We start from the raw sequence: 27,888 nt of genomic DNA on the forward strand, positions 1-27,888 counted from the left end.
ATTTAAAATTATATACTAGATTTTACCAATCAGGATGGAAAAATAAAATACTGCCAGTAAGGCACAATGGCTCACACCTGCAATCCTAACACTTTAGGAGGCAGAGGCAGGAAGATCACTTGAGGCCAAGAGTTCAAGACCAGCCTGGGCAACACAGCTAGACTCCATTACTAGAGAAAATGAAAAAATTAGCCATGTGTGATGGCATGTGCAGCTACTTGGGAGGCTGAGGCAGGAGGATCACCTGAGCCCAGGAGTTCAGGGCTACAGTGAGCCATGATTATGCCAGTGCATTCCAGCCTGAGTGACAGAATGAGACCCTGTCTGAAAAAAAGAGAAAAAAAGACAAAAGAAAATACTGTCATAGTTAAAGAATATATGTGGATATCAACAATCTCAAGTACCGTTACAGAAAATGTTAACCAGTACAACTTTCCTAGAAGCCAAGTTGCAGGAAAAATCTTAAGGTTTTACATCCTCTTTTGAATATTTTACTTCTAGGAATTTATCCTAAGGAAATACATATTTAGAAGGGTGTTTAATACAAGATTATATGTAAATAGCAAAATAAAATAGAAGCAATCCAGACACTAAGAAACTGACTAAATAAATTTGTAAATATCAATCCAATGCAATGCTATACAGCCATCCAAAATAAATTATTGTAACTTGTATGCCATAAAAATAATCTACTCATAGTTATTGCTAGAAAACTGTGATTACAGAAAAATTTCCCTTTCTTACATTATATATTTCTATAATGTTAAACCTTTTACATTTGTGTACCTCCCTATTAAAAAAAAAAACTCAAGTATTTTTCAACCAAATCACGGAAAAGTATCAAACTGATATGAGAAAAAAATGTCATTATACATACTGCTGAATAAAAACGACAATCTATAACACAGTGGTTATAATATAATCCCATTTGTCTTAAAAATTATATATGTGTACATTTTAAATAAATTATAAAAGACAATCTTCACAATGTTAACAGTATTTGTCTCTGGGTCATATAATTATGGGAAATGTTTTCTTTGTAGATGTCTTTAAGTCAGGTTTCTATAATAAATATTACTGGTAACACTCAGGAAAAAAATGATTTCTAAAAAATTACAAAGGCGATCTGTAAAGATCATTCCTACGGAGAAAGTACCTCTTTTATTATGCATCCAAATTACTATAAATTTACTTGAGCTTTGTAAACCGAAGTTGATTTTTATATCCACTTACCTTCCTCCTCCACCTTAACAAAATACAAAATAAAACAAACAAAACAATAAAAACCTACATTCCCCAGGTTTCGCCCTTCTGGTTATCGACTACTTTCACATCTCACATTTGTTACTTTCAAGATAAGTAAAAAGGAGAAAGGCATGAAGAATAAAAGTAATGGTGGTCTTTGGCAAATCACAGGGGCCTCAAGACTGAAGGAAATGCCAGGCACATAATGGATACGCAAATACCTACTGAACAAATGACCTGCACAATCTTCCAAAAATAGTATCATCACCTCTTCCAACTATGACAAGGCTAGAATTACCATAATCACAAAATATGCTTCATAGATGACTGAAAATTTCCTATATGGAAATTTCACTGAGGAAATAACATACTAAATCTTTATTTTCATTTTTATTACAAGGAAGAAGTGTAACGTAGGCATGCCAATACAAAAGACTAAGAATCACAACATGTAGAAATTTACAGTCTGCTTAGGGAAAAAGGAAATGAGTTAACATTACCAGGAAATATATATACAAAATTTAACCCTTTTTTAAAATCAGCAGCCTGGGCAACATGGCAAAACCCTATCTCTACAAAAAATATAATAACAATAAATGCAAAACTTAGCTGGGCCTGGTTCTGTGTGGCCTATGGTTCTAGCTAATCGGGAGGCTGAGGTTGCATTGGTCAGAGATTGCATCACTACACTCCAGCCTGAGGGGCAAAGCGAGACTCTGTCTCAAAAACAAACAAAAATCAAAAAAAATCAGCAAGTTCAAACAAAGCAAGTTATAAAGGAGAGACTCTGAAAAGTAATTAAAGATAAGAGATGGCCGGGAGCAGTGGCTCACACCTGTAAGTCCAGCACTATGGGACGCCAAGGCAGGCAGATCACCTGAGTTCAGGAGTTCGAGACCAGCCTGCCCAACATGGCGAAACCCCATCTCTACTAAACATACAAAAAATTAGCTGGGCGTGGTGACAGGCACCTGTAATTCCAGCTACTCGGGAGGCTGAGGCAGCAGAATCACTTGAACCTGGGAGGCAGCGCTTACAATGAACTGAGATCACACCACTGCACTCCAGCCTGGGCAAAAGAGCAAAACTCCGTCCCCACATCCCTGTCAAAAAAAAAAAAAAAATGGTAAGAGACATGCCAGGCCAGTAATCCAAGCACTTTGGGAGGCCAAGGTGGGCAGATCACTTGAGGTCAGGAGTTCGAGACCAGTCTGGTCAACATGGTGAAACTCTTCTCTACTAAAAACACAAAAAATAGCTGGGCATGGTGGCAGGCGCCTGTAATCCCAGCTACTCAGGAGGTTAAGGCAGGTGAATCACTTGAACGTGGCAGGCCGAGGTTGCAGTGAGCTGAATTGCGTCCCTGCACTCCAGCCTGGGTGTCTGTCTCAAAAAAAAAAAAAAAAAAAAAATTTTTTTTTTAATTTTTAAAAGTCAAGACCGGGTGCAGTGGCTCACGCCTGTAATCCCAGCACTTTGGGAGGTCAAGGTGGGCAGATCACTTGAGGTCAGGAGTTTGAGACCAGCCTGGGCAACATGGTGAAACCCCCATCTCTACTAAAAATACAAGAATTAGCAGGGCATGTTCGTGTGCGCCTGTAGTCCCAGCCACTCAGTAGGCCGAGGCAGGAGAACTGCTTGAACCCGGGAGGCATAGGTTGCAGTGAGCCAAGATCACACCATTGCACTCCATCCTGGGTGACGAAGTGAGACTCCATCTCGAGAAAAAAAAAACCATTAAATAATAAAGGTAAGAGATGGGTTGACAGATAAGTAGAAGGAGAACATTATGGGTTTTAGCAAATAACTTTTTAAAAATAAATAATAGAAAATGTGTAGATGACAAGAACAAGCTAAGTTTTTAAGTCACAGAGGGGTTTGTTAGGCTGGGTGCAGTGGCTCATGCCTGTAATCTCAGCAATTTGGGAGACTGAGGCGGGAGGATTGCCTGAACCCAGGAGTTTGCAACCAGCTCAGGCAATGTGGTGAAACTCCAACTCTACAAAAATTTTAAAAATTAGCCACGCATAGTGGCAGTGTGTCCCCGTGATCCCAGCTACTCAGGAGGTTGAAACAGGAGGACTGCTTAAGCCCAAGAGGTCGAGGCTGCAGTGAGCTGTGTTTGCACCACTGCACTCCAGCCTGGTGACAGAGTAACACCCTGTCTCAAAAAACAGAAAAAAAAATTTTTGTCAATATACAAGAAATTATTCCAAAATCTAGTAGAAACTCCTCTTTTCTTTACCATCCTAATATTCCACATCAATAGGCTTACTACACTATCTCTCACAGACAAGAAAAAAATGGGGCATAGCTAGAAGTAACTGTTCTCAGTAACAATATAGTTCAAGTGATTTTTCTGCATTGCACTTGATCAAATCCATTTATATTGTAAAATTAAAGCACATCAAATTACATACCACTGCATACAACTTAAGTGACAACAAGATGCATCGAGTGTATCTTAAGAGTATCTACTACTTCACTACCACCCCAGAGGAGACCTGCCTTAATTTGAGAAATAGATACTATCTTATCTTGTACTTATTTCTGTATGTGCCTATTAGCCCTTCTTCCATTTTATCATTAAATGCATGGATTTGTTTTATCCTCTGTACCCTTAATGTTTAGCGCAATATCCTGTTAAAAGTATTCAAACTCAGTAAATGTTGAATGCATGAATGAATAGATACAGCCAGGAAAGCAACATACGTCTACGTCTTGTCTGCTGTCTTCTGGGTCATATAAAACACCACTAGAAATTCTCAGTATTTCTTTCCCCAGTAACTAATTCATTCTCATTCATCTAATCTACTTGACCATCACCAGCCTGTATACAAAGCTTTGGATGCCAAGAGAAGGATAAGTATTTAGATTAGTGCTCAACAACAGGTGGGCATAATAAAGAGGTAAAAGGAATACGTATCTCAGGTCCACCTGAGAAATTTTCAGGCTACTCACACTGCAACTCTTAAAAATAATTTTTTTAATTCTGCTGATATAAATGGGTGCCTATTTCCTCTATTAAGTATGTATCTGCTAATAAAAAATGTGTATTTCTCTATAGATGTATACAGTTACGTTTCTTCTACTATGTATATACTTGCTAACAAATATAAATATCTTTTTATATCTATGTAAACAAGAATGAGTAGATATAAAAAAAACTGTAAGTAATCAGAAAATTCTAGAAAAAAGAACAAACTATAACAAGAACAGCCAGGACAAATTAGGACCAGTCATTACATCTAATAACTAGATGTAAAGAAAGACCAAGAATATGGTGCAAGATGATGGATTAGCCAAGAGTCTCAAAACGCAATCTGACACTCAGGCTTGATCACCTACGTGTTGGGAGACAACTATGCTGAAGGACTCCATTAACTGTAACTAATTTGTAATGAAGCAAAATAGTAAATCAGGGCTTGATTTACTATTTTTACAAATTTACTACAAAATAGTAAATACGGTACAGGGCACAAGCTGGAGGTAGCAAAGGGGCAAAGACAAAGAGCCAATTTTACCTCTACATTATGTAAAAGTCAGATTTCTTATTATATCATTGTATTTCACTTAGGCTACAGATACAGGTAACAGTAGGTTCTCAAGTGGGAATAAATAAAGTGAAAGAAGTTCCTGCTATATTGTCTCCAACTTGTTACTAGGAAAGACATTTTCATGTGGTCCAATTTGATTTAATGATAATAATTTGGATGAGCTTTGAAGTGGTATACTGCTTGAATTCAGCTTACCAGCCAGAGTTTATATTACTAGAAAGTTGACACAAGAGGCTACGGTTGATGACTGAAGTTCCATAGCCCTCACATGTTAGGAAAGAGTAAACAATTATAAACTTTTGCTTTAAACAAAACTGCAAAAAAAAAAAAAAAATCACAGTATAGCAAGCCTGATGTTGGAATTGACAGCCTCCAGTTTTATTAGTTCCTGCCAACATTATGGCCTTTATCCTACTAAAAGCTGCTCTCTGGTGAGTATCTTAAAATACGTTCTCATCAGGGTATAACATAAAAATGAAATTGTATTATAAGGATCTAAGCCTAAATTGTTTTGAGAGAAGGAGGAAAAGCTATTTAAGAAAGCAATGGGGCTTTCCAACAATGACCTAAAGACAACATAAAGATTATAAATTTATTGAAAAGCCCCAGCCTGTCCACTTATAAGGTCAATCTGTAATTTATTCCACTTCACAACATAGTGAAAAAAGGTCACTGAACTGATCCAGGGCCTTTTTAAAAAAATGCCACAATGCATACGTAAGTTACAGGATACTCAGGAAAATTAAAAACATCACTTCACAATCTATTTCATATTTCAACACTTTTAAATCTATAAAAAGAGAAGGAACTGAAGGAGTAAAAAGAGAATGAGGAAGAATAAGAGGGCAGCAGCAGCGGAGAGTACCTTGATAAAGGTAAGTTTCAGAACCAGAAGTAGAATCCTAGTCTAACAATATCAAGGACTTGTTCTTTCAGCGCTAGATGAGTACTTCTCAAGGGAGGAAAATTTTGTCCCCCAAGGGGTATCTGCAATGTCTAGAGACATTTTTGGTTGTCACAACTGCAGAGATGGGCAAGGGTGGTACTGGGTAGGGGTCAAGTATACTGCTAAACAATCTACAAAGGACAGTACAGTCACCTACGACAAAGAATTATCTAGTCTAATATGTCAACAGTGACAAGGTTGAGAAAGCCTACTCTAGATCACCTAATTTTCAGAATCATCAAAATCCAAATCTCTGAAAAAAAAAATACAGTTTCCTATGGAATGCTAAGATGCTAGGTCAATTTATGGACCCAAGAGAACACTACTGCCGAACAATGGCCTGAAAAGGCCAAGACCATACCTGTATCAGCCTCAAAGACAGACCCACATGTCCAGAACTTCATTGGCAATACAGAGCAGAAAGTGATTCGTGAATCATAATAATGTCAATGATATACTAGAAAACAGAAAGTACTCAAGAAAGCAAGATGACTAAAAAAAAAAAAAAAACAGTATAAGGATTCTGAAAGAATACCTAATCATTCCTTTTACCTATGATAACCTCTGAGGAGGCAGGCAAGAAAAACTAGATAAAGATAGACATCTATATTTTACATTACATCTTCCTGTACAATGAGTTGTTTTTTAAAGCAAGAATATACATTGCTGTTATCATTTTAATACTTTATTTTATAAGAATATAGATAATACAAGCTAAGAAAGTGATTTGTATTTAAAGCTTTTTAAGCGACTAGCAGAGGGAATACACCTATCACTAAAGCATCATGCTCCAGATGAAACGAAAGATCTTACAGACTAGTGTTAATAACCAATACTCTTCATGATGAAGGAATATCAATCTGCCAGATATCACATACAACTTCAGCATAAAATTATGGGCCTGATTTCAATATGAATTAGAACATAAGGAGTATTAGAACACAAGGAATACTAAGGCTAAAATAATATACCAACAGAATAGGTTTAAAAATAAGCAAAAATAAGTTAAAATGCACAGATTACACATTCATTAGGATGTCTACTATCAAAAAAAAACAACAGAAAATAAGAGTTGGCAAGGATGTGGAGAAACTGGAACTCTTAAGCACTATTGGTGAGAACATAAAATAGTGCAGCTCCTATAGAAAACAGTATGGTAGTTTCTCAAAAAATTAAAAACCAAATTACCACATGATACAGCAATTCCATTTCTGAGTATACACCCAAAAGACTTGAAAGCAGAGTCCCAAACAGATGTTCGTACACTCATGTTCACCGCAGCATCATTCAAAATAGCCAAAAGGTAGAAGAAGCAACCCTAGTGTCTACTGATAGATGAATAAATAAAATGTAGTATACATATACAATGGAGTATTATTCAGCCTTACAAAGGAAAGAAATTCTGACACATGCTACAACACTGATAAACATTGAAGACATTATGCTAAGTGAAAATAAGCTAGTAACAAAAAGACAAATACTTCTATTTATTCGAGGTATCTAGAATAGTTAAATTCATAGAAACAAAGTAGAATGGTGGCTGCCAGGGGCTACGGGGAAGGGGAAATGGGGAATTGTTGTTTACTGAGTGCCAAGTTTCAGTTTTGCACAAAAAGTTCTAGAGATCAATTGGACAATAATATGAACATACTTAACACTACTGCACTGTTCATATAACTGTGGTTAAAATTATAAATTCCTCCAAGACTAAGAAACCAGAAAAAATATATATATATAATATAAATTCGATATTATGTAAATCTTACAATTAAAAAAATGTTTAACATATGGGTTAATCTGGCATGATGTAATGTAAAGTTAATATTGAGCAAAGTGTTAAAGAAAAGAACACAGAACTTTTTAATCCTCTATTTTTTTCCATGACCTTCTTAGCCTGCTTTACTGCGTTCTCCAACCTATCCCCACAAGTGAGTAACTAGTGCTTCATGGTTGGTCCTGATTGCCCAGCATCATTAAGAACAGCAGTGAAAAGTTCTTATTAACAATTAATAAATGCAGAAGTTTTCAAATCCATCAGTAAGGCCTATGCTAAATCTAAACATTTGACAGAAATTATGCACCAGCTGTTATGTTAACTGCCTTAAACTGCCATATCTACAAAGACATATGTCAAGAAAAAAATATGTAAGATAATCAAAGTTGGTTTAAAACACATTAACTTCTCATTGGCTACATTTACTGATAAGTTTTAAAATATCAAAAGATCATTTTACTCAGCTGAATTGTCTTACCAAAAGCTGTGGCCACATTTTGTCATGTATGCTTCTTCAATCATATCAAAGCAGATGGGGCTAAAAAGAAAAGAAAAATAATTGATTTTTTTAAAAGTAGAGTGATTACAAACTAGAAAAGGCTAGTAACAATACCAATGAAATCATATTTCAATATATAGTTTAGAGCTAAGTCTTCAAACATTCTATCAATAAGAGATTAAGTTTCTATTGAACTAAACTTCAGGGGATTGTTGGTAAAATGACAATCAGGATGACCCTAAGGGCCACTGTGCTTCAAAATGAACTAAATGAGTAAATCAAAATGGTTCCAATATTTTAACTCAGCATGTAATTTTTAATAGTACAAGGTAGTCACCAGAGCCCTTAAGAAAGCTCTGCCATAGTTTTCTACCATCACCTGCACTCAAAAGCACCTACCCAGACCTGCTAAATACTCTTTTCCTCCTATCCCAAACAAAGCTAATTCCTTGATGTAAATTTATAATTCCAGTTTCAACAATGCTTGTAGGTAATGACAATAATCATAACAACTTATTAGCTATTTAAATAAAACAAACTATACACATTAAACCCACAACATATATTAACTAATAGCTTTAACAACAAAGTGAAATAGGTACCAATTACTAGGCACAGCTTATAGATGAGGGAACAGAAGCAGAGAGCTGTTAAAGTCACACAGCTAAGAAGTAACAAAGTCAAAATTCAAATTCAGGTCTATGTTCTCAACCACTTGTTCTATATTGCTTTCTGATACTTTAAATACCAACTATAATCCTCTTCTCCCCTTTTTTCCTATGAAGATCAAAAAACAGAATACTTAAAATCCCAGTCTTTTCTGTACTTAGGATTGACTACATGGCATCAATCTGGCCAATGAAATATAGGCATCAGTTTCTAAGGGGCCACCATCTATGAGAACAAAAATGCAAAACCTTGTAAAAAGACATTTCCTTTTATCCTTCCCTTTTCTTCCTTACTAAAATTCTGATGCAGTGTTCAGAGATACAACAGCCATCTTCTGACCATGAAGACAAAGACCTTAAGCTAGGAAGATAGGAGGATACTGGTTCCTGGATGAAATCCTTGAGCAGCTGCATCAGCTTTGGATTGCCTCCGCTGGACTTCACATTACATGAGAAAGTAAATCTTCACTTGCTTAAGTCAACGTTTATCAAGTTTTCTCTTATTGGCATACAAATCCAAATCCTTATGGATGATACAATGACACTTAAAACTGTAACTGAAAATACATTCACTCCTTCAAGAAAAACTTCTTGGGCATAAACACTATGCTTTAGAATACAGGAATGTAAAGTCTAATGGCAGACTCAAATATATTATAGATATTACAACACAATGTGAAAATATATATAATATATACAATAATGATAAACACAATAATAAGAGGACACACTGGCTATAAAGGGACCCATAGGAAGGAAAACTGAGATTTGGGGGTCAGAGCAGGAGGAAGGGCAAAAGAACAAACCAATCAATTCACTGAATATATCAGGAGCTGTTTAATAGAAAACAATACATACCTAATTGTTAGCATTTTAAGAAAGGGGTATTTTAATGTTTGAGGATCCTTCAAGTATGTCACTGCTAAGACACACAACACCTCTATGCAAATTTTTAAAAGGCACTCTCACAGCCTGAGCAATATACTGAGACCTCATCTCTACAAAAGAATAAAATAAAATAAAATAAAAATAAAATAAAATAAAATAAATAGCAAGCATAGGAGCACACACCTGTAGCCCCAGCTACTCTAGTTAGTCCCAGCTCCTCAGGAAGCTGAGGTGGGAAGATCACTTGAACACAGCAGGCGAAGCTGCAGTGAACAGAGACTGTGCCACTGCACTCCAGTCCAGGTGACAGAGCAAGACCCTATCTCAAAAAGAAAAGAGAAAAAAAAAAAGGGCACCCCAGAGAACTAAGGAATGTGTTAAAGACTTTGGCTTTTAAATTGAGTAAAACAGCAATTCACTGGTGGATTTGGAAAAGAGGAATGATGTGATTGGATACAGTGATGAACCAGATCATTCTACCTGCTATGCTGAAAAGAAGACTAAAGGGAAGCCAAGTGTAGAAATTGTTACGGAAGCTATCATAATCCAAGTGAGAAACGGTGCTGAAATGGACTAGGGTGGTAGCAGTTGGGCTGATGAGAAGTGGTCAGATTCTAGATATATTTTGAAGGCAGAACTACAGTTTGCTGAGAGATGTTGGGTATGAGACAAAAATCAGTGAAACTTTCTGGGCTGAAAACTGGAAGAAATGACTACAGGTTTACTTCGCACAGAGCTCCATCATCTATCAGTTTATTTAAAAAGAAAAAAAGCAGGAGTATAGTATGTGTCATGTCACATAATGTGTTCCACTAATACTAAAACTTACAGTACCTAAAAATTACTATCAAATCAGTTAAAGCTAATAGCTTTTAAGAAATGTATTCTGAATAACTAGTGAATTAAAGGTCTCCATTCTTTCTTTGAGACAGTGTCTCACTCTGTCTACCAGGCTGGAGTGCATTGTCATGATCATGACTCACTGTAACTTCGACCTCTTGGGCTCAGTACTTCTCTCTTGCCTCAGCCTCTCAAGTAGCTGGGACAACAGGTGCATACCACCACATATAGCTCATATATATGTATTGACATATGTGTATATAATATACACACATCATTATATATGTATATATGTGTGTATATTATATATACATTATATATGTATATATGTGTTTATATATATATATACAGTAGACACAGGATCTCCTTATGTTGCTCAGGCTGCTCTCAAACTCCTGGGCTGGAGCAATTCTCCCACTTTGGCCTCCCAAAGTGTTGGGATTATAGGCATGAGCCACTATTCCTGGCTGAAATACTGGCTTTTTCACCGCAGTTCAAGGCCACAGCTTTCAAGAAAAGTGAAATTAATCCTAGCTATGCCATCTACAGTTTTGTGACTTTGAGCAAGTAGTTTAATCTAATGTAATTCCTTATTTGTATAACAGGGATGATATTTACATCATAGAATCACTACACAGATTAACAAGATATCTATGAGGTGCTCAATACCATGCCTGGCACACAACATTCAGTAAGTGTCAGAATACACCAAAAAGAGAAAATACGGGAAAATATACATCAGTAATAGGCCTAGTGCTATGGTCTGATATTTGTGTCGCCCCAAATTTCATATGTTGAAATCTTAACCCTCAAGGTGATGTTAAAACATAGGCCTTTGGGAGATTTTTAGGTCATGAGGGCAGAACTCTCATGAATGGGATTAGTGCCCTTACAAAAGAGGTATAAAGGAATTTTATCCCCTCTTCCTCCATGACATCAGGCAGATCCAGAGAGCAGGCACTGTCTGTGGATCAGGAGTCTAGCCCTTACCAGACATAAAAACCTCCCCATGCCTTCATCTGAATTTCCCAGCCTCCACAAACATGAGAAATAAAGTTCTGCTGTTTTTAAGTTGCCTATTTTATGGCATTTTGTTATAGCAGCCTGCGCAGACTACAATACTTAGGATGGGTACTATCCACCCAAGCCAAAAACTTTAAAGAATTCCTATCAAAAATACGTAGAACAGAATACAAGAAGAAGGGTTGGCCAATTACTCCCCTTCCCAAGAAAGGGATGAAAAATCTCAGAAGCTACAGAAATGGAGATCCTAATTAAATACCATTAATTCTTTCCAATTTTGAAGAATAAGAATACACCAACAGCAGGTTAAGGGAAAAACTTACCCATTTCGAACCACCCATTTAGAAAACCAATCCATTCAGGACCCCTGTAACACTGTCAATCAAAAGCATTCAAGGAGGATGGGCAACCCTGCGCTCAGCGAGTCTGTTGGCAGCTCACTTTTTCAACGCCATGTGCTCACTTCATATCTCTGTGTCACATTTTGGTAATTCTCACAATATTTCAAACTTTTTCATTATTATTATACCTGTAATAATTATCTGCGATCAGTGGTCTTTGATGTTACTACTGTAACTGTTTTGGGGAGCCACAAATTGCACCCATATTAGACGGCAAACCTCACTGTGTTCTTACTCCTCCACTAACCTGCTATTGCCCCTCTCTCTTCCTCTCCTCAAGCCACTGCATTCCAGCCTAAGTGAGAGACACAGATACACACACACACACACACACACACACAGAGAGAGAGAACAGAGCATCCCAGAGCTGTGACATACGTGAAATGTTCTAACATACATGTAATTGAAGTCATAGACGGCAGAGAAAGAGTTAGGAAAAAAAATGTACAGACAGTAACTGAAATCATTTTTAAAATAACAAAAGATATCAAACCACAGATCTAAGAAACTCAGAAACCCCTAAATAGGGATTTCAAAAATAAGAAAATATCCCTAACACATACAATGCACTTAAACTGCTAAAACCAAAAATAAAAAGAAAACCTTGAAGGCAGCCCAAGAAAGACACACTACATACAGAGGAATAAAGATAAAAACAGAAACAGACTTCTCATCAGAAACCATACTAGCCAAAAGACAATGTAGCAGGCACTGTCTAATTGAGAATTTTTTCTTTCAGTTATTTTATTATTGTCATTGCATTTATTTACTTCAGTTCATTTTGAAATATTAGATTATAATTGTCATTTGTTTTGGTCATATTTTTCTGGCTTGATTTCATTGTTTCTAGGGACTGTATTACGTTTCTTTTTCCATTGGGAACTCTTAGTTTCTCATTGTTTAGTGAGAAACAAAAAATACTTCTTTAAAATACTAAAAGAAAAACTTTCAACTCAGAATGTTATACTCAAAAAAAACTTTCAAAGTGAAGGCAAATAAACTCATTTTCAAACAAACACAAATTTAGGAGAATTCACTGCCCACAGACCTGTACTACAAGATACATTAACGTAAATCCTGCAAGCAGAGGGAATATGAAGACAGATAGAAACTAGGATGCACACAAAGAAATAAAGAGCTCTAAAAATAGTAATGATGAACATAAATTCAAAACACATTTATCTTTCATCACTAAAAAATGAGAAACAAAGGTTCCCAATGGACAAAAAAAAAATACTGTCCCTAGAAACAATGAAAGCCAGAAAAATATGACTGAAACAAATGACAATCATAAGCTAATATTTCAAAACGGACTGAAAAAAATAAATACAACAATAATTAAAACACTGAAAGAAAAAATTCTCAATTAGAAAACTTTAGGAAACTTATTCCGAAGAAAGAATTACTTTAAAAGGGGGGTTTAAAAAAAATCAGAAAAGAATTAGAATGAAAAAGAAAGGAACACAAGAGTAAATACGCGTAATGGATAATGATTTCAGAGGGAAAAAAAAAAGATGGCTATTGTAGGCATCTGACTTTACAACTCCCACCACAAAACTTTAAATATAACAAAAAACGGAGTATCATTCAAACTACTGGAGGGTGAATATCTGTCATCCAAAATGGCTGAGACCAGAAGTGTTTCAGATTCCGATCTGTTCGCATTTTGAAATATTTGCATTTATATTCTTACTGGTTCAGCATCCCTCATCTAAAAATTTAAAATCCAAAATGCCCCAATAAGCATTTTCTTTGCGAGTCATGCTGGCACTCAAAAAGGTTCAGATTTTGGAGCATTTCAAATTTCAGATTTTTGGATTAGGGACACTCAACTTGTACTAGTAGAGATTATTTTTAACTTTTATCTCTTGTCGCTGTTCATTAAAATCGTGTTCTTCAAGCAATTGAATGCTATGAAGAAGAAATTTTTATACCAATTGCCAGAAGGACAGATATACTGCACAACATTAAGCTTGCCAAAAGATAATGTATGTCACTTGGGACATTAAAAAAAAAATGCAGAACAGATCCAGATACAGAAAATTATTTCACGTACCTAATATGCATTTATACGACATATTATCTCAGTTAATCAAGGGTCATACTACAATCAGGCCCAAGTAACATTGTTAATCAGTGGTCTATTTGTGATTCCATTTCATATGCATTACTTCCTTCAAAAGCAGCATCCAAACTAATTAAGTAAATTTAATAAGTACTAGAACTGTCCAACAAACTAACATGTACATAGCTCAATACATGTATATTTTGGTACAAATGCTAACTCCATTTTGCTTTCATAAAATGTGTGAACTGTCTCGCAGTACTAGCTCCAACTAAAAAAAAAAAGTTCAATCTTTCAAAGGTTAAATACTAAAAAATAATAATAATACTACCAAAATAATCAGAGGCAGGCATAATCTAGAGTCATTCAGGAAAACAAGCAGCAGTTACATCTTACATAAACATGACCACAGAAACACTTTTGTATTTTGATACCAAATGCCAAACTCTAGCAAATAACCACCTGATTCTTTGAGATTTTATAATTTATAATGCCTTTTTACATGCATTATATAATCTAAACCTCATAATTTTATGGAATATTACTATATCCCAACTTATACATGAAAAAACAGACTCCAAAACAATAAATTATTTGTCCAAAGTTAAATCTCAAGGTCTTAAATTACAAGTTCAGTGTTCTTTCTATCTTGCTATAATCTCAGAAAAGTAAATAATAATAATATGCATCCTTGTGATTATGAAAATCAAAACCACAGCTATCAGCACATAGAAGACCTTGGAAAAATTATTTTAAATACACTCAAATTTATATACAACTTCAAAAATGAAAGACACCCGGCAAAAGGACCATGGTAATGTTTCTTCCTTCCTCACAAAATTTTCAAAACTTGAAATTTCTCTAGCTTCCTCTTTTCCCTTTAATTCCTTAATTTTTCCTTTACTTCCTTCAAAAGCAGCATCCAAATTCAATCGGCCCCAAGTATATTCAGGACTGAAAGAAACAAAAATAAGTGAAAAGGAAAAAAAAAATCTCAAACTCTTCTTTATACCTATAATGATAACACTAGATCCTCTGAACCAAATTTCACAGGCAGTAGTTAAGTTCCAGTCTATGTCCCATCATCTCACTCTTTCCCAGTTCCATCTGCTGTGATAAAAAGCCTTAAAAAACTTAAACCTCCATTTTTTCAAAAGCAGAGATTAAACTTATTTGATATTTTGTAAAGTGATTCCTCCCTAATCTGTCTCCATCAAGACCTGTGTTTACCATTGCCTTAAGTCGCAGGCTCCATGAATAAGAAGAGAGGTAAGGAAGCAGAAGAATAGCATAGCGGCAATCATGTTAAGACTCTGTAATTTAACAATAAAATACTTTTTTAAATAAGGATTCTAAATAACTATGTGCTAGCTTCAGGGTCAGACCTTAGAAAAGGATAAGACCACAGTGGACTAGGAAAGAAAAGACACCATGATTAACACAAGTAATAGGCATGAAAAGATAATGCAAGTGAGCCAATTCCTGGTATCCGTAACAGAACAGTAAGATTGAATCAGGGAGCTACTTATGGCCAAGAAGTATCTCTGCTGATTCCTCATACCCCAATACGTTCTTAATCTCTTCCTGGACTTTATTCCATTCACACACTCCCAAGGCTCCTGCCCAAACACAGAATCGGTTCTAATTACCACCAAAGGTTTACAGTTACAGAAGATTTAATTCGTCTTGTAGTCACAAGTTAGGTACAGATGAAACAATCAGGAGATTCCTCTCATAGTAAACCGCAAGTAACAACAGTACCAGGCCTCAAACACAGACACAGATCTTCACTAGTGCTCTACCATTAACATGACTAATATTTTTCTGCTTCTCAAGACTACCAGCTTACAATATATAGCCCCTTCAGCACCAACACTACACCAAGAACTTTAGGCCAACTCAGGTGTTTCTCATTTTATTTCCAATTTCTACAACACAAAATATAATTGGCCAAAATATCTTTCAAGCCAATTCCAGTAAGATGTAATTGCTACGCTTTGGTCACACTTCAGAAGAGTACCCAATCACAGGCCAATCAACTGGGGAAGATACCAAGTTCACACAGAAGAAAAACAGATGCCTACATAAGAGGAGCTATAAAAACAGAAATTTCTATTACAATATAAGAAAATACGAACAGGGTACCATGTGTAATACATTTCATTAGATAGTATCCCCATCCCATTATTCAGGGGTGAAAGAAATCTCCAAAATGCACGGGAAATGTGTTCCTTGTATCCCTAACTTGATTTTTAAGATTAACTTTTTAAAAACGTTGTTTCAGTAGTTAAGTTTTATTTCACAAATACGGTGCTGAATTTAAAAGATAGTACCAATTAAACTAGTCTTCTACTCTTGAAAAAAAAAAAACTGAACAGTGTATATTGCATATACCACTACACGAAATGGATTCAAACAGTGAAAATCTGGATGACAACTTTCCCTTAACTTCCCTTTGGCTACCAAAAAACATACTTACGTCTGACCCAAGTTAATTATTAAAGATGAAAACACAACCTTTGAAGAGTAATAAATGAATGGCCAACAAGCACTTGAAAAGATGGTTAACCTCACTAGTGAAAAGAGGAATGCAAATCAAAACCACAATGAATAACCACTTCACACCCATTAGGTTGGCTATTATCAAAAAGGAAAATAATGTGTTGACAAGATGTAGAGAAATTAGAACCCTTATACATTGCTAGCAGGAAAAAAAAAGTAATGCAGCTACTATGGAAAACTGTTCGGCAGTTACTCAGAAAATAAAATACAATTACATATCACCTAGCAATTAGACTGCGGGTAAATGCCCCAGAGACTAGAAAACATATGTTCAAACAAAAACTCATATACAAATGTTCACAGGAACATTATTCATAACAGACAAAAAGTGGAAACAGCCCAAATGTTATTTAATAATACTCCCACATAATGGAGTATTACTCAACCATAAAAAAGAATGAAGTGCTGATACATGTTACAACATGGATGAGCCTTAGAAACACGTTAAATGAAAGACATATGATACAAAAGACCATATATTAGACGATTACATTTATATGAAGTGTCTAGAATAGGTAAATCCATAAAGACAGAAAGTAAATTAGTGATTGCTAAGGTAACAGGAAAAGGAAAGTGACTGCTTAATGGGTACAGAGTTTCTTTAGGGGCTGATAAAAATGTTCTGAAAGTAGTGGTTATGGTTGTGAAACACTGCCAACTGTACTAAAAACACAACTGTACACTTTAAAACGGTGTATTTCAGGGTTGTATGAATTTTACCTCACTTTTTTAAACAAAAGGAATAGAGAATTAACACTTCTGACAACAAGGGAATAAGTAGCAGAATGGATCCTATAGAATGGAAATATACTATTGCAAAATTTTTACATTGTATATGAAATAATATTATTTGAAGGTAGAACATGAAAAGTTTAAAAATGAGTATTGTAAACCTCAGAGCAACCACTTCCCCCCACCAAATACACAGAATCATTAATAAGCAAATAGTGGAAATAAAATGGCAATCTTAAAAATATCCAATTAATCCCAAAAACAAGAAAGCAAGAAAAAAAGAAAAACGAAATAGAAGAGACAAATAGAAAACAAAGAGCAAACAAGACAGTACACACAAAACCAAGCACATCATAATTATGTTAAAATGTAAACAGTCCAGCTAATCCAACTAAAAGGCAGATTGTCGGCTGGGCGCAGTGGCTCACGCCTATAATCCCAGAACCTTGGGAGGGTGAGGGAGGCGGATCACGAGGTTAGGAGATCGAGACCATCCTGGCCAACATGGTGAAACCCCGTCTTTACTAAAAATACAAAAATTGTCTGGGCATGGGGGCATGTGCCTGTAATCCCAGCTATTCGGGAGGCTGAGGCAGGAGAATCACTTGAACCCAGGAGGTGGAGGTTGCAGTAAGCCGAGACAACACCACTGCACTCCAGCCTGGTGACAGACCAAGACTCTGTCTGAAACAACAACAACAAAGGCAGATTGTCATACTAAATAAAAAGGAAGACTGAACTATACTCTGGGTACAAGAAATCCACTTTAAATATTACAACACATACATAGTAGACATGAAGAATAAAAACATACCATGTAAACACTTATGAAAATAAAGCTAGGCCAGGTCAGTGGCTCACGCCTGTAATTCCACTTTGGGAGGCCAACGCAGGAGAATCGCTTGAGCCCAGGAGTTTGAAATCAGCTGGGCACCATGGCGAGACTCTGTCTCTAAAAAATAAAATAAAATAAAATAAAAATCAACCAGATGTGGTGGTCCACGCCTGTGTTCTCAGCTTCTCAGGAGGCTGAGGTGGGAGGACCACTTACGCTTGGGAGATTGAGGCTGCAGTGAGCTGTGATCACGCCACTGCACTCCAGCCTGGGTGACAGAGTGAGACCCTGTCTCAAAGAAGAGAAGAGAAAAAGGAGAGGAGAGGAGAGAAAGAGAAAGAGGGAGAGGAGAGGAAAAGAGGAAGGCAGGGAGGGAGGGAGGGAAGAGAGGAATGAAGTTGAAGAGGCTATATTAACATCAAAGTAGATTTCAGAACAAGGAATATTACCAGGAATATAGAGTGACATTTCAAAATGATAAGGAGATCAATTCGCCAACTCTAAATCAGTGTAAACTTCAAAATACATGAAGTAAAAGATGAGAGAACTAAAAGGAGACATAGCCAAATCTAGTTAGCACTGGAGACGATTGAAGAACATGTTATTTGACAGTACAAGTATACAGAAAATGAACAGGAGTATACAGAACTTAAATAACACATCAACCAACTTTACTATTTGACATGTGTAGAACACCCCAGCCTACACATGGCAGAACACTCACTTTTTTCAAGTGCATATGGACCATTAGTGAAGATAAAGCTTATGGTGGACCATGAAACGAGTCTCAATAAATTCAAAAGGACTAAAATCATACAAACTATATTACCTGAACCAAGTTGAATTATATCACAAATCAGACATAGAATTTTCAGGTAGAAATTAAACAACTGCAGCCATAAAAAAGAATGAAATCATGTCCTTTGTAGTAACATGGATGCAGCTGGAGTCCATTATCCTAAACGGATTAACACAAAAACAGAAAACCAAACACCGCATGTTCTCACTTTTAAGTAGGAGCTACACATTGGGTACACACAGACACAAAGACAGGAACAAGAAACACTGAGGATTCCAAAATCGGGGAGGGAGGGGGTTAAGAGCTGAAAAACCACCTATTGGGTACTACATCCACTACTTGGGCAACAGGATCACTAGCATCATTCAACATACCCATGTACCAAACCTGCATATGTACAGGCAAAATAAACAACACACTTCTGAATAATCCATGTTTCAAATAAGAAATCACAAGGGAAATGAGAAATATTATGAACTGCTTGAAAATTTGAAGATACAGTTAAAGTAGGGATTAGAAAGAGAAATTGATAAGATTAAGTGTTGTTATTGAAAAGAGGGCCAAAAATCAATGATCTAAGCTTTCATACTAAGAAACCAGAAAAGAAAACATGAAACTCCAAGTAAGCAGAAGAAATTTAAAAAGTAAAACTGAAAATTGGTGGAGCAGAAAATGAACAAACTATACAGAAAATCAATAATATGAAAGTTGATCATTTGAAAAGAGTTAAACAAAATTAATAATCCTCTAGCTAAACCGTTCAAGGAAAACAGAAACACAAGAACACAAATTATCAGTATCAGGAATGAAAGATGTGACACCATTAACAAATCCAAGATATTAAAAGAATAAGGGATATATTATTATTATGCCAATAAATTCAGCAACATGGGTGTTATGAAGAAACTCTTAAACTACTAACGTTCATGAAATATAGAACCTGAGTAGTGTCTATTAAAGAAATTGAATTAGTAATTAAAAACCTTCCCACAAAGGGAAGGAGTAAATCATACAAAATATATGAAGGTCCAAAACTATGGCTTCACTAGAAAGTCCCATCAACCACTTAACGAAAAACACCAATTTCATACACACTCTTTCAGAAAATAGAAGGGGAACATTTCTTACTTTCTTTTAGAAGCCAGCACTGGTCAGGCACAGTGGCTCATGCCTATAGTCCCAGCACTTTGAGAGGTCAAAGTATGGGAAGATCACTTGAGACCAGGAGCTCAAGACCAGCCAGGGCAACACAGTGAGACTCCTGTCTCTATGCCAAAAAAAAAAAAAAGAAAAAGAAAAAGAAAAAAAGAAGAAAGAAAGAGTGAAACCAGTGGGAGAGAGGGAGGGAGGGAGGGAAAGAACAAGTGAAACCAGCAATAATACCTATGTTATGGGTTAAATTGTATTTCCATCCCTCACAAAAGAAAAGCCCTATGTTATAACTCCCAGTATCTCAGATTTTGCATTTGAAAATAAGGCCTTTAAAGAAATAATCAACATAAAATACTGTCATATTGGTGGGCCCTAATCCAATACAAGCAGTATTCTTCTAAGACACAGGCAACACACAGACTGAGAGGTGACAAAGTTATGACATAACAAAAAGTGACCCAACCTCTAGGCAAGATGGCAAAACCCTCATCTCTATTAAAAAAATTATAAAAATTATCCAGGTGTGGTGACACGTGCCTGTAGAGCCAACCACTAAGAAGATGAGGGAGGAGGATCCCTTGGGCCCAGGAGTTTGAGGATGCAGTGAGCAGTGATGGTGCCACTGTACTCCAGCTTGGGTGACACAGCAAGACCACCTCTTTTAAAAAAAAAAGAAAGGAGGCCGGGCGCGGTGGCTCAAGCCTGTAATCCCAGCACTTTGGGAGGCCGAGATGGGTGGATCACGAGGTCAGGAGATTGAGACCATCCTGGCTAACACAGTGAAACTCCCCCTCTACTAAAAAAAAAATACAAAAAACTAGCCGGGAGAGGTGGCGGGCGCCTGTAGTCCCGGCTACTTGGGAGGCTGAGGCAGGAGAATGGCGTAAACCCGGGAGGCGGAGCTTGCAGTGAGCTGAGATCCAGCCACTGCACTCCAGCCTGGGCAACAGAGCAAGACTCCGTCTCAAAAATAAAAAATAAAAAAAAAGGAAAGGAAACAGGCCTCAGAAGAAACCGAATCTGCCTACACATTGTTTTGTACTTCTAGCCTCCAGACCTATGAGAAAATAAACTTCTATTTCTATTTACCTTTGAGAAAACCAATAAATTTAAACCACCTAATCTGTGGTATTTTGTTATGGCAGCCAAAGCAAACCAATACACTGTGATATGAAAACTAGAAATAAATTAAAAGAAAATCACAGACCAGTATCCCTCACTAACAAAGGTCCAAAAAATCCTTTTAAACAATTACCCAATCAAACAAATCCATTAATGTATGTTTTTTAAATAGGGCATATAAATTTTTTTTTTTTTTTTTTTTTGAGAGACAGTCTCGCTCTGTCGCCCAGGCTGGAGTGCAGTGGCCGGATCTCAGCTCACTGCAAGCTCTGCCTCCCAGGTTTACACCATTCTCCTGCCTCAGCCTCCCGAGTAGCTGGGACTACAGGCGCCCGCCACCTCGCCCAGCTAGTTTTTTGTATTTTTTTAGTAGAGACGGGGTTTCACCATGTTAGCCAGGATGGTCCCGATCTCCTGACCTTGTGATCCACCCGCCTCGGCCTCCCAAAGTGCTAGGATTACAGGCTTGAGCCACCGCGCCCGGCCATGGCATATAAATTTAAAAGATGTAAAAGTATATTTATATACAGATAACATGGATGTTTTTCTTATAAATCCTACAGGTTCTACCAAAAAACTATTAGAACTAGTAAGTAAACTTAAAATTTCATAAAATACAAGCACAACATAAAAAATAGTGTATTTACATACTAGCAACAATTAGAAGTTGAAATTAAAAGAACAACATTTAGAACACCATCAAAAACATAAAAATACTTAGGGATACATTTTAAAAATATGGTGAAAAACCCAAACTGAAAAGTATAAAACACTGCTAAGAGAAATTAAAGAAGACCTAAATAATTGGAGAAATATACTATGTTCATGATTCAAAAGACTCGATAACATTAAGATGTCATCTTCCCAAATTAAGTCACAGATTCAAAGTAACCAAAATTAAAATCCTACATCTTTTTTTTGTAGAAATTGGCAAGATAATCCTAAGATTTATGTGGAAATGTAAAGAACCCAAATAACCAAAACAACTTTGAAATAAAGGATGAAAATTACACTACCTGATTTCAAGATGTACTATAATGATACCATAATCAAAACAGTATGGCACTCATGTACGGATAAACATATATACACCAATGGGAATAAAAATTGCAGAAATAAACTCATATATATGGTTAACCTTTGAGAAAGGTGCCAAGAAAATTCAATGAACAGAGATGATCTTTTCAACATATGATGTTATAATATTAATGAAGCCTTCAAGCCTTATCACAGTATATAAAAACTAACTTGAAATGGATCATAACCATAAGAAAAAACTATAAACCTTCTAGAAGAAAATACACAAGAGAATGTTTTCTAATTTCGTGTTAATTTCTTAGCTAGAACACAAAAATTAAAAATTATAAAAATCAACTTGGACTTAATCAAAACTGAAAGCTTTATCAATACATTAGAAAAAAGAAAAAACTTTTGTGCTTTAAAAAATTATTAAGAAAATGAAAAGATAAGCAACAGACTAAGAGAAAATACCTCAATACATAGGTCTGACAAAAGATGTATGCAGAATACATAAAGAACCCTTACAATGCAAGATGACAAGCAATTTTACGGGAAAAAAAAGGGCCAAAGATTACAAGAGACACTTCACAAAAGATATGCAAATGAAAAATAAGCACATAAAAATATGTTCTATAACAATGAGATAAAACTACATATCCACAAAAATGACTAATATTTAAAAGACTGAAAACACAGAGCGCTAGCAAGAATGTGAAACAATAAGAACTTTTATTTGTTGCTGGTAGAAATGCAAAATGGTGGCTGGGCGCGCTCACGCCTATAATCCCAGCACTTTGGGAGGTCAAGACGGGAGGATCATGAGGTCCAGAGATCGAGACCATCCTGGCTAACATAGTGAAACCCCATCTCTACTAAAAATACAAAAATGTAGCTTGGTATGGTGGCAGGCACCTGTAATCCTAGCTACTCGGGAGGCTGATGCAGGAGAATCGCTAGTCCGGAGGCAGAGGTTGCGGCAAGCCAAGATTGCGCCACTGCACACCAGCTGGGGCGATAGTGCAAGACTCTGTCTCAAAAAAAAAAAAAAGGGAAAAAAAGGAAACGGAAAATGGTACAGGCAGTTTTTAAAAAGTTTTGCAGTTTATTTTAAAATTAAACATACACTTGGCATAGAACCCAGCAATTCACTACTAGATATTTTTACCCTAGAAATGTGAAGACGTGTCTGCACAAAAACCTGAATGCTTACAGAATTTTCTAATAGCCAAAAACTAGAAACAAGTCAAAAATCTTTTAACCAGAAAATAAACAGCTCATGTTACATCCATACAATAATGGGATACTGCTAAGCAATTAAAAGAAAAAAAAATAGTACATTCAACATCAGTGAATTTCAAAAACATTATACCACATGAAAGACACCAGACACAAAAGACTACCTACTAAAGGACTCCATTAATATGAAATTCCAGAAAAGGCAAAATGACAGCAATACAAAGCAGATCACTGGTTGCCAGGTGTTAGGTGTGAAGGTAGACACAGAGTATGAAGTGTTGGCAAAAGTGAACTTTCTGGAAATGTATCATAGCTTCATTAGGGTGGTGACTGCACAGGTGTACTCATGTGTCAACACTCATTCAATTACACACTTACGACCAGTGACTTATTTTATGCAAATTCTAACTTAGTAAAGTTGATTTTAAACAAAATCAGCCTCTAAATAAAGGCAAGGAAATAGGTGGTTAACTTGGGTAACTATTTGTAATAGTGGTTAAGAACCTGACCTCTGAGTCAAATTGTTTGAATATAACTACTGGCACCACCATTATTAATTGTGTAACTGAGACAAGTTATATTACCTCTCTGAGCTTCATTTCCTCATCTACAAAATGGGAACTATAAGAGCATCTATATCAAACAGTTGTTCTGAAGATTAAACAAGTAATGTAAAACCTTTAAAACAGTGCTTGGCAAATAGCAATTTATATTTGAGCACTTGCTATTATGAGTATTTGTCCCAAACTAATTGTCAGTACAACACATTCCATCTTCACTTGAGTGGACTTGGCATTTACGAACTTTGAAATCCAAGTATCTAAAAGAACCCCCAAAACAGTCATCAGTAATTTTTACAGAGTCTACTTTGTCTCATTATCTCTATTTACAGCCAAATGCCCACCCGTGAATTAATACTAAAGACAGATGATTCCAGTACACTAGACACTTGAGCATGGATTATATGTTCCAATTCTGAATTTGGGGAAGAAATGTACCACCCCAAACCAGAGATTAGGAAACAAGGATGAATTCTCAATGGTTATACCAGAAATACAATAAACAGAAATCAGACCACCTACAGCATTCTATGTTCCACTTTATATAGAAACAGAGGCAAAATCAGTCCATAAAACTTAATTGTGAAAAATGAAACGACAACTAACATATTTTAGGATATAAAGAAAAACGTGTTACTCTCAGTGAATATATTGTTTGAGAAAGTACCAACCTATCTGAATAGAACTTGGCTCATACATACATACATAAAGAGGACAAAGAACAAGTAAGGTAGAAGGCAAAGACCAGTCTGCACAAAAACCTGAATGCTTACAGAATTTTGTCCTACAGACAACACCACATATAAAAACATATCAAGAATTTTAAAAGCACTTTAACTTTTGAGAGACAGAGTTTCACTACATTGCCCAGGATGGACTCAAACTCCTGGAGCTGAGACTACAGGCATGCACCATCATGCCCAGCTTAAAAAAACATTTTATTTGGTATACAGATTGAATATCCCTAATCTGAAAATCTGAAATCCAAAATCATGCAAAATCCAAAATTTTTTCAGTGCCAACATGACTCTCAAAGGAAATGCTCACTGGAGCAATTTGGATTTCAGGTTTTTCAGATGAAGGATGCTAACCTGGTAAATATAATGTAAATATTCTAAAATTCAAAAAGAAAACCAAAAAAAAAAAAAAACACCCTAAAATCCAAAACACTTCTGGTCTCAAGCACTTCAGATAAAGGATACTCACCCTGTAATACAAATTTTAACAGGAAAAAGACGATGGGCTAATTCCACCGTCTAAAAAGCCTTTCCCCCCAACCTATGGAAGTTTTCTGAGGAAAAGGGTAGCAGGTTGAAATAATAATATAAAACACGAAGAAATCACCATTAAGAACAAACATACACATACAAGAAGGAATAGTAAGCAACAAGGTTGAAGGCTAGTTACTTTAATCAGTAACAGTTCTTAGATGGAACATACCCACCTATGTAATGTTGGCTCATTACCAGAAAAGGTATAAAAATTTGTAAAAGGAAAAGGTAACTGCTTATCAACACATTCTTTAGTAATGAACTACTACTGCACAAGTACTGCCTTCTCAATTTATAGATCACAATTCAAAGTTAATAGTCTTCCTATCCTGTTTCATAATCATCTTTATTTTCTCTACCATTTAAATCACCCACAGAAGTCTTCTGCTGCCATTGATGCTGATGTCCCACTATCTGATAGTCCATAGGTCTGACAGTACCAACAGGTCTGATAAAATATGACATCTCCTGCAGAGTATGTTTCATCATTGTCATCCAAATGGCACATGTATTATAAAGCAAAAGCAGCATCAAGTTTGACTTTTGCAGATTCAAATAAGTTCTTGACAGATGTTACTATAATAATAATATAATAAATGCTGGTTCATTCCAGTAACTGAATATGCTTTAACAGCTCTTTAAAATACATTTAGTCTTGTATTTATAAGCTCATAATGGTCTAAAAAGAAAAGCCACTTGAACTTTCCACTTTCCTATCTATCATAGGAAATTCAGTCCTACAATTCAGTGACTTTAAAAAAATTTTTACCAGTGTACCCAGTGAGAAATACATTGCATATACATTGCTGCACAAACTGTTACTATCTTTATTATGACAGATTCTGTGATATGTTCTATTTCCCCCCCCCCTTTTTTTTTTTTTTCGGAGACAGGGTCTCACTCTGTCCTCCAGGCTGGAGTGCAGTGGCGCAGTCATAGCTCACTGCAGCCTTGACATCACAGGCTCAAGTGATCCTTCCACCTCAGCCTCCTGAGTAGCTAGGACTACAGGCACACGCCACCACGCAGGCTAATTTTTGTATTTTTTGTAGAGATGGGGTTTCGTCATGTTGCCCAGGATGATCTCGAACTCCTGGGTTCAAGTAATCCTCCTGCCTTGGCCTCCCAAAGGGCTGGGATTACAGGCGTGAACCAAGGTGCCCACCCTCACTTGTTAATAGTCTGAAAAACAGGCCGGGCGCAGTGGCTCAAGCCTGTAATCCCAGCACTTTGGGAGGCCGAGACGGGCGGATCACGAGGTCCGGAGATCGAGACCATCCTGGCTAACACAGTGAAACCCCGTCTCTACTAAAAAATACAAAAAAAAACTAGCCGGGCGACGTGGCGGGCGCCTGTAGTCCCAGCTACTGGGGAGGCTGAGGCAGGAGAAGGGCGTAAACCCAGGAGTCGGAGCTTGCAGTGAGCTGAGATCTGGCCACTGCACTCCAGCCTGGGCGACAGAGCAAGACTCCGTCTCAAAAAAAAAAAAAAAAAAATAGTCTGAAAAACAGAGCCAGACGTTTTTCAGACTATTAAAAATAGCCTGGGATTACAGGCGGTGGCTGCCATCTCTAATCCCAGCTACTTGAGAGGCTAAGACATGAAGATTGCCTGAGCCCAGGAGTTCGAGACCAGCCTGGGCAACATAGGGAGAGCCCTGTCTCAAAAACGGAAAAAAAAAAAAAAATTGGAAACCAGTTATGTTAACAAGGATGATCAATGGCCTTCATTTTTAGTGCTAAATGTAATTAATAGGTAATGGCTATATATTGTGCTATGCACAGTCCATTAGAGTATTTACCATCTGCCATGGAACTAAGAAAAAGGAATGGTACTAACATCTGCCATGATACTAAGCGAGGCAATGATACCAGGTTATATTATAATTACACAGTTAAAAGCCATTCTTCAAATTAAATCATAAGCTCCTTAAGAGAAAATCTTAGCTTGACACAAAATAGGCAGTCGCATATTTACTGAATGATAGATCTATTTAATGTAGATCCTAACTACTTTCTATCAAGTAGATGACTAAAGTCAACTTTCTTATAAAGAGCTTACTATCTACATGCAAACGCATATTTCTGCTGCAAGAATGGCCAGGACTTGCAGAGGTAGAAAACTTCATTTGAGACAGTTGGAAAAGCTAATAAAAAGGCAGCAGTTACAGAATTGTTTCAAAAAGGAGTCAGTACAAAAAACAGAAGTCATCTTTCAAATACAGATCAGACTCATAGTCTAGTTAAATGAACCATATAATAAAATTTTGCAAAAAATCAAAATAACAAAGATTTCCTTTGAATGTTGAAGATGTATCCAATGTCAAGCTAAATACTACTGTCCTATATTAGATTCCCCATCAATAAAACACTGTTAAAATTATTCAACTTGATAATACCTTCAACCTTTTGTGTCAAATAAAAAATAAAAATGAAACCTAAACCCCTCAACTGTTTATCAACTCTGCAATTAAATATAAACTTACTTTAAGTCAGGAGAGGCCAATGTTTATTACTGAAATTAGGTATGTGAGTATTTAAACCAACAGTTCTCAAGGAGAGGAGAAGGACATATCTCTATCACCAGGGGAGCATATGCAAACTACACTGCCCACCCCAGCCTCCAATTCAGATATGTTCTCTTGGGATGTGGGCAGGTAAGAAAAGGGAGTGGTGAGGGATAAAACATTTATC

The 27,888-nt window shown here is 36.3% G+C and overlaps 1 protein-coding gene across 7 annotated transcripts in view; it reads right to left on the reverse strand.

Moving 5' to 3' along the window:
• Positions 1 to 27,888, reverse strand: part of COP1 (COP1 E3 ubiquitin ligase) — a 264,958-nt gene that overhangs the window by 233,625 nt on the left and 3,445 nt on the right. For all 7 annotated transcript variants that reach the window (XM_023207226.1, XM_023207224.3, XM_023207222.1 and 4 more), the window contains exon 2: positions 8,001 to 8,060. Coding sequence is in view for 6 of the 7 variants with exons in the window: in XM_023207224.3 (XP_023062992.1) it covers positions 8,001 to 8,060 (60 nt within the window). In the remaining variant the exon portion in view is untranslated. The remainder of the gene's footprint in view (positions 1 to 8,000; positions 8,061 to 27,888) is intronic.

Source organism: Piliocolobus tephrosceles, chromosome 1 (genome assembly GCF_002776525.5).
Source record: "Piliocolobus tephrosceles isolate RC106 chromosome 1, ASM277652v3, whole genome shotgun sequence".
In the NCBI taxonomy this organism is placed as follows: domain Eukaryota; kingdom Metazoa; phylum Chordata; class Mammalia; order Primates; family Cercopithecidae; genus Piliocolobus; species Piliocolobus tephrosceles.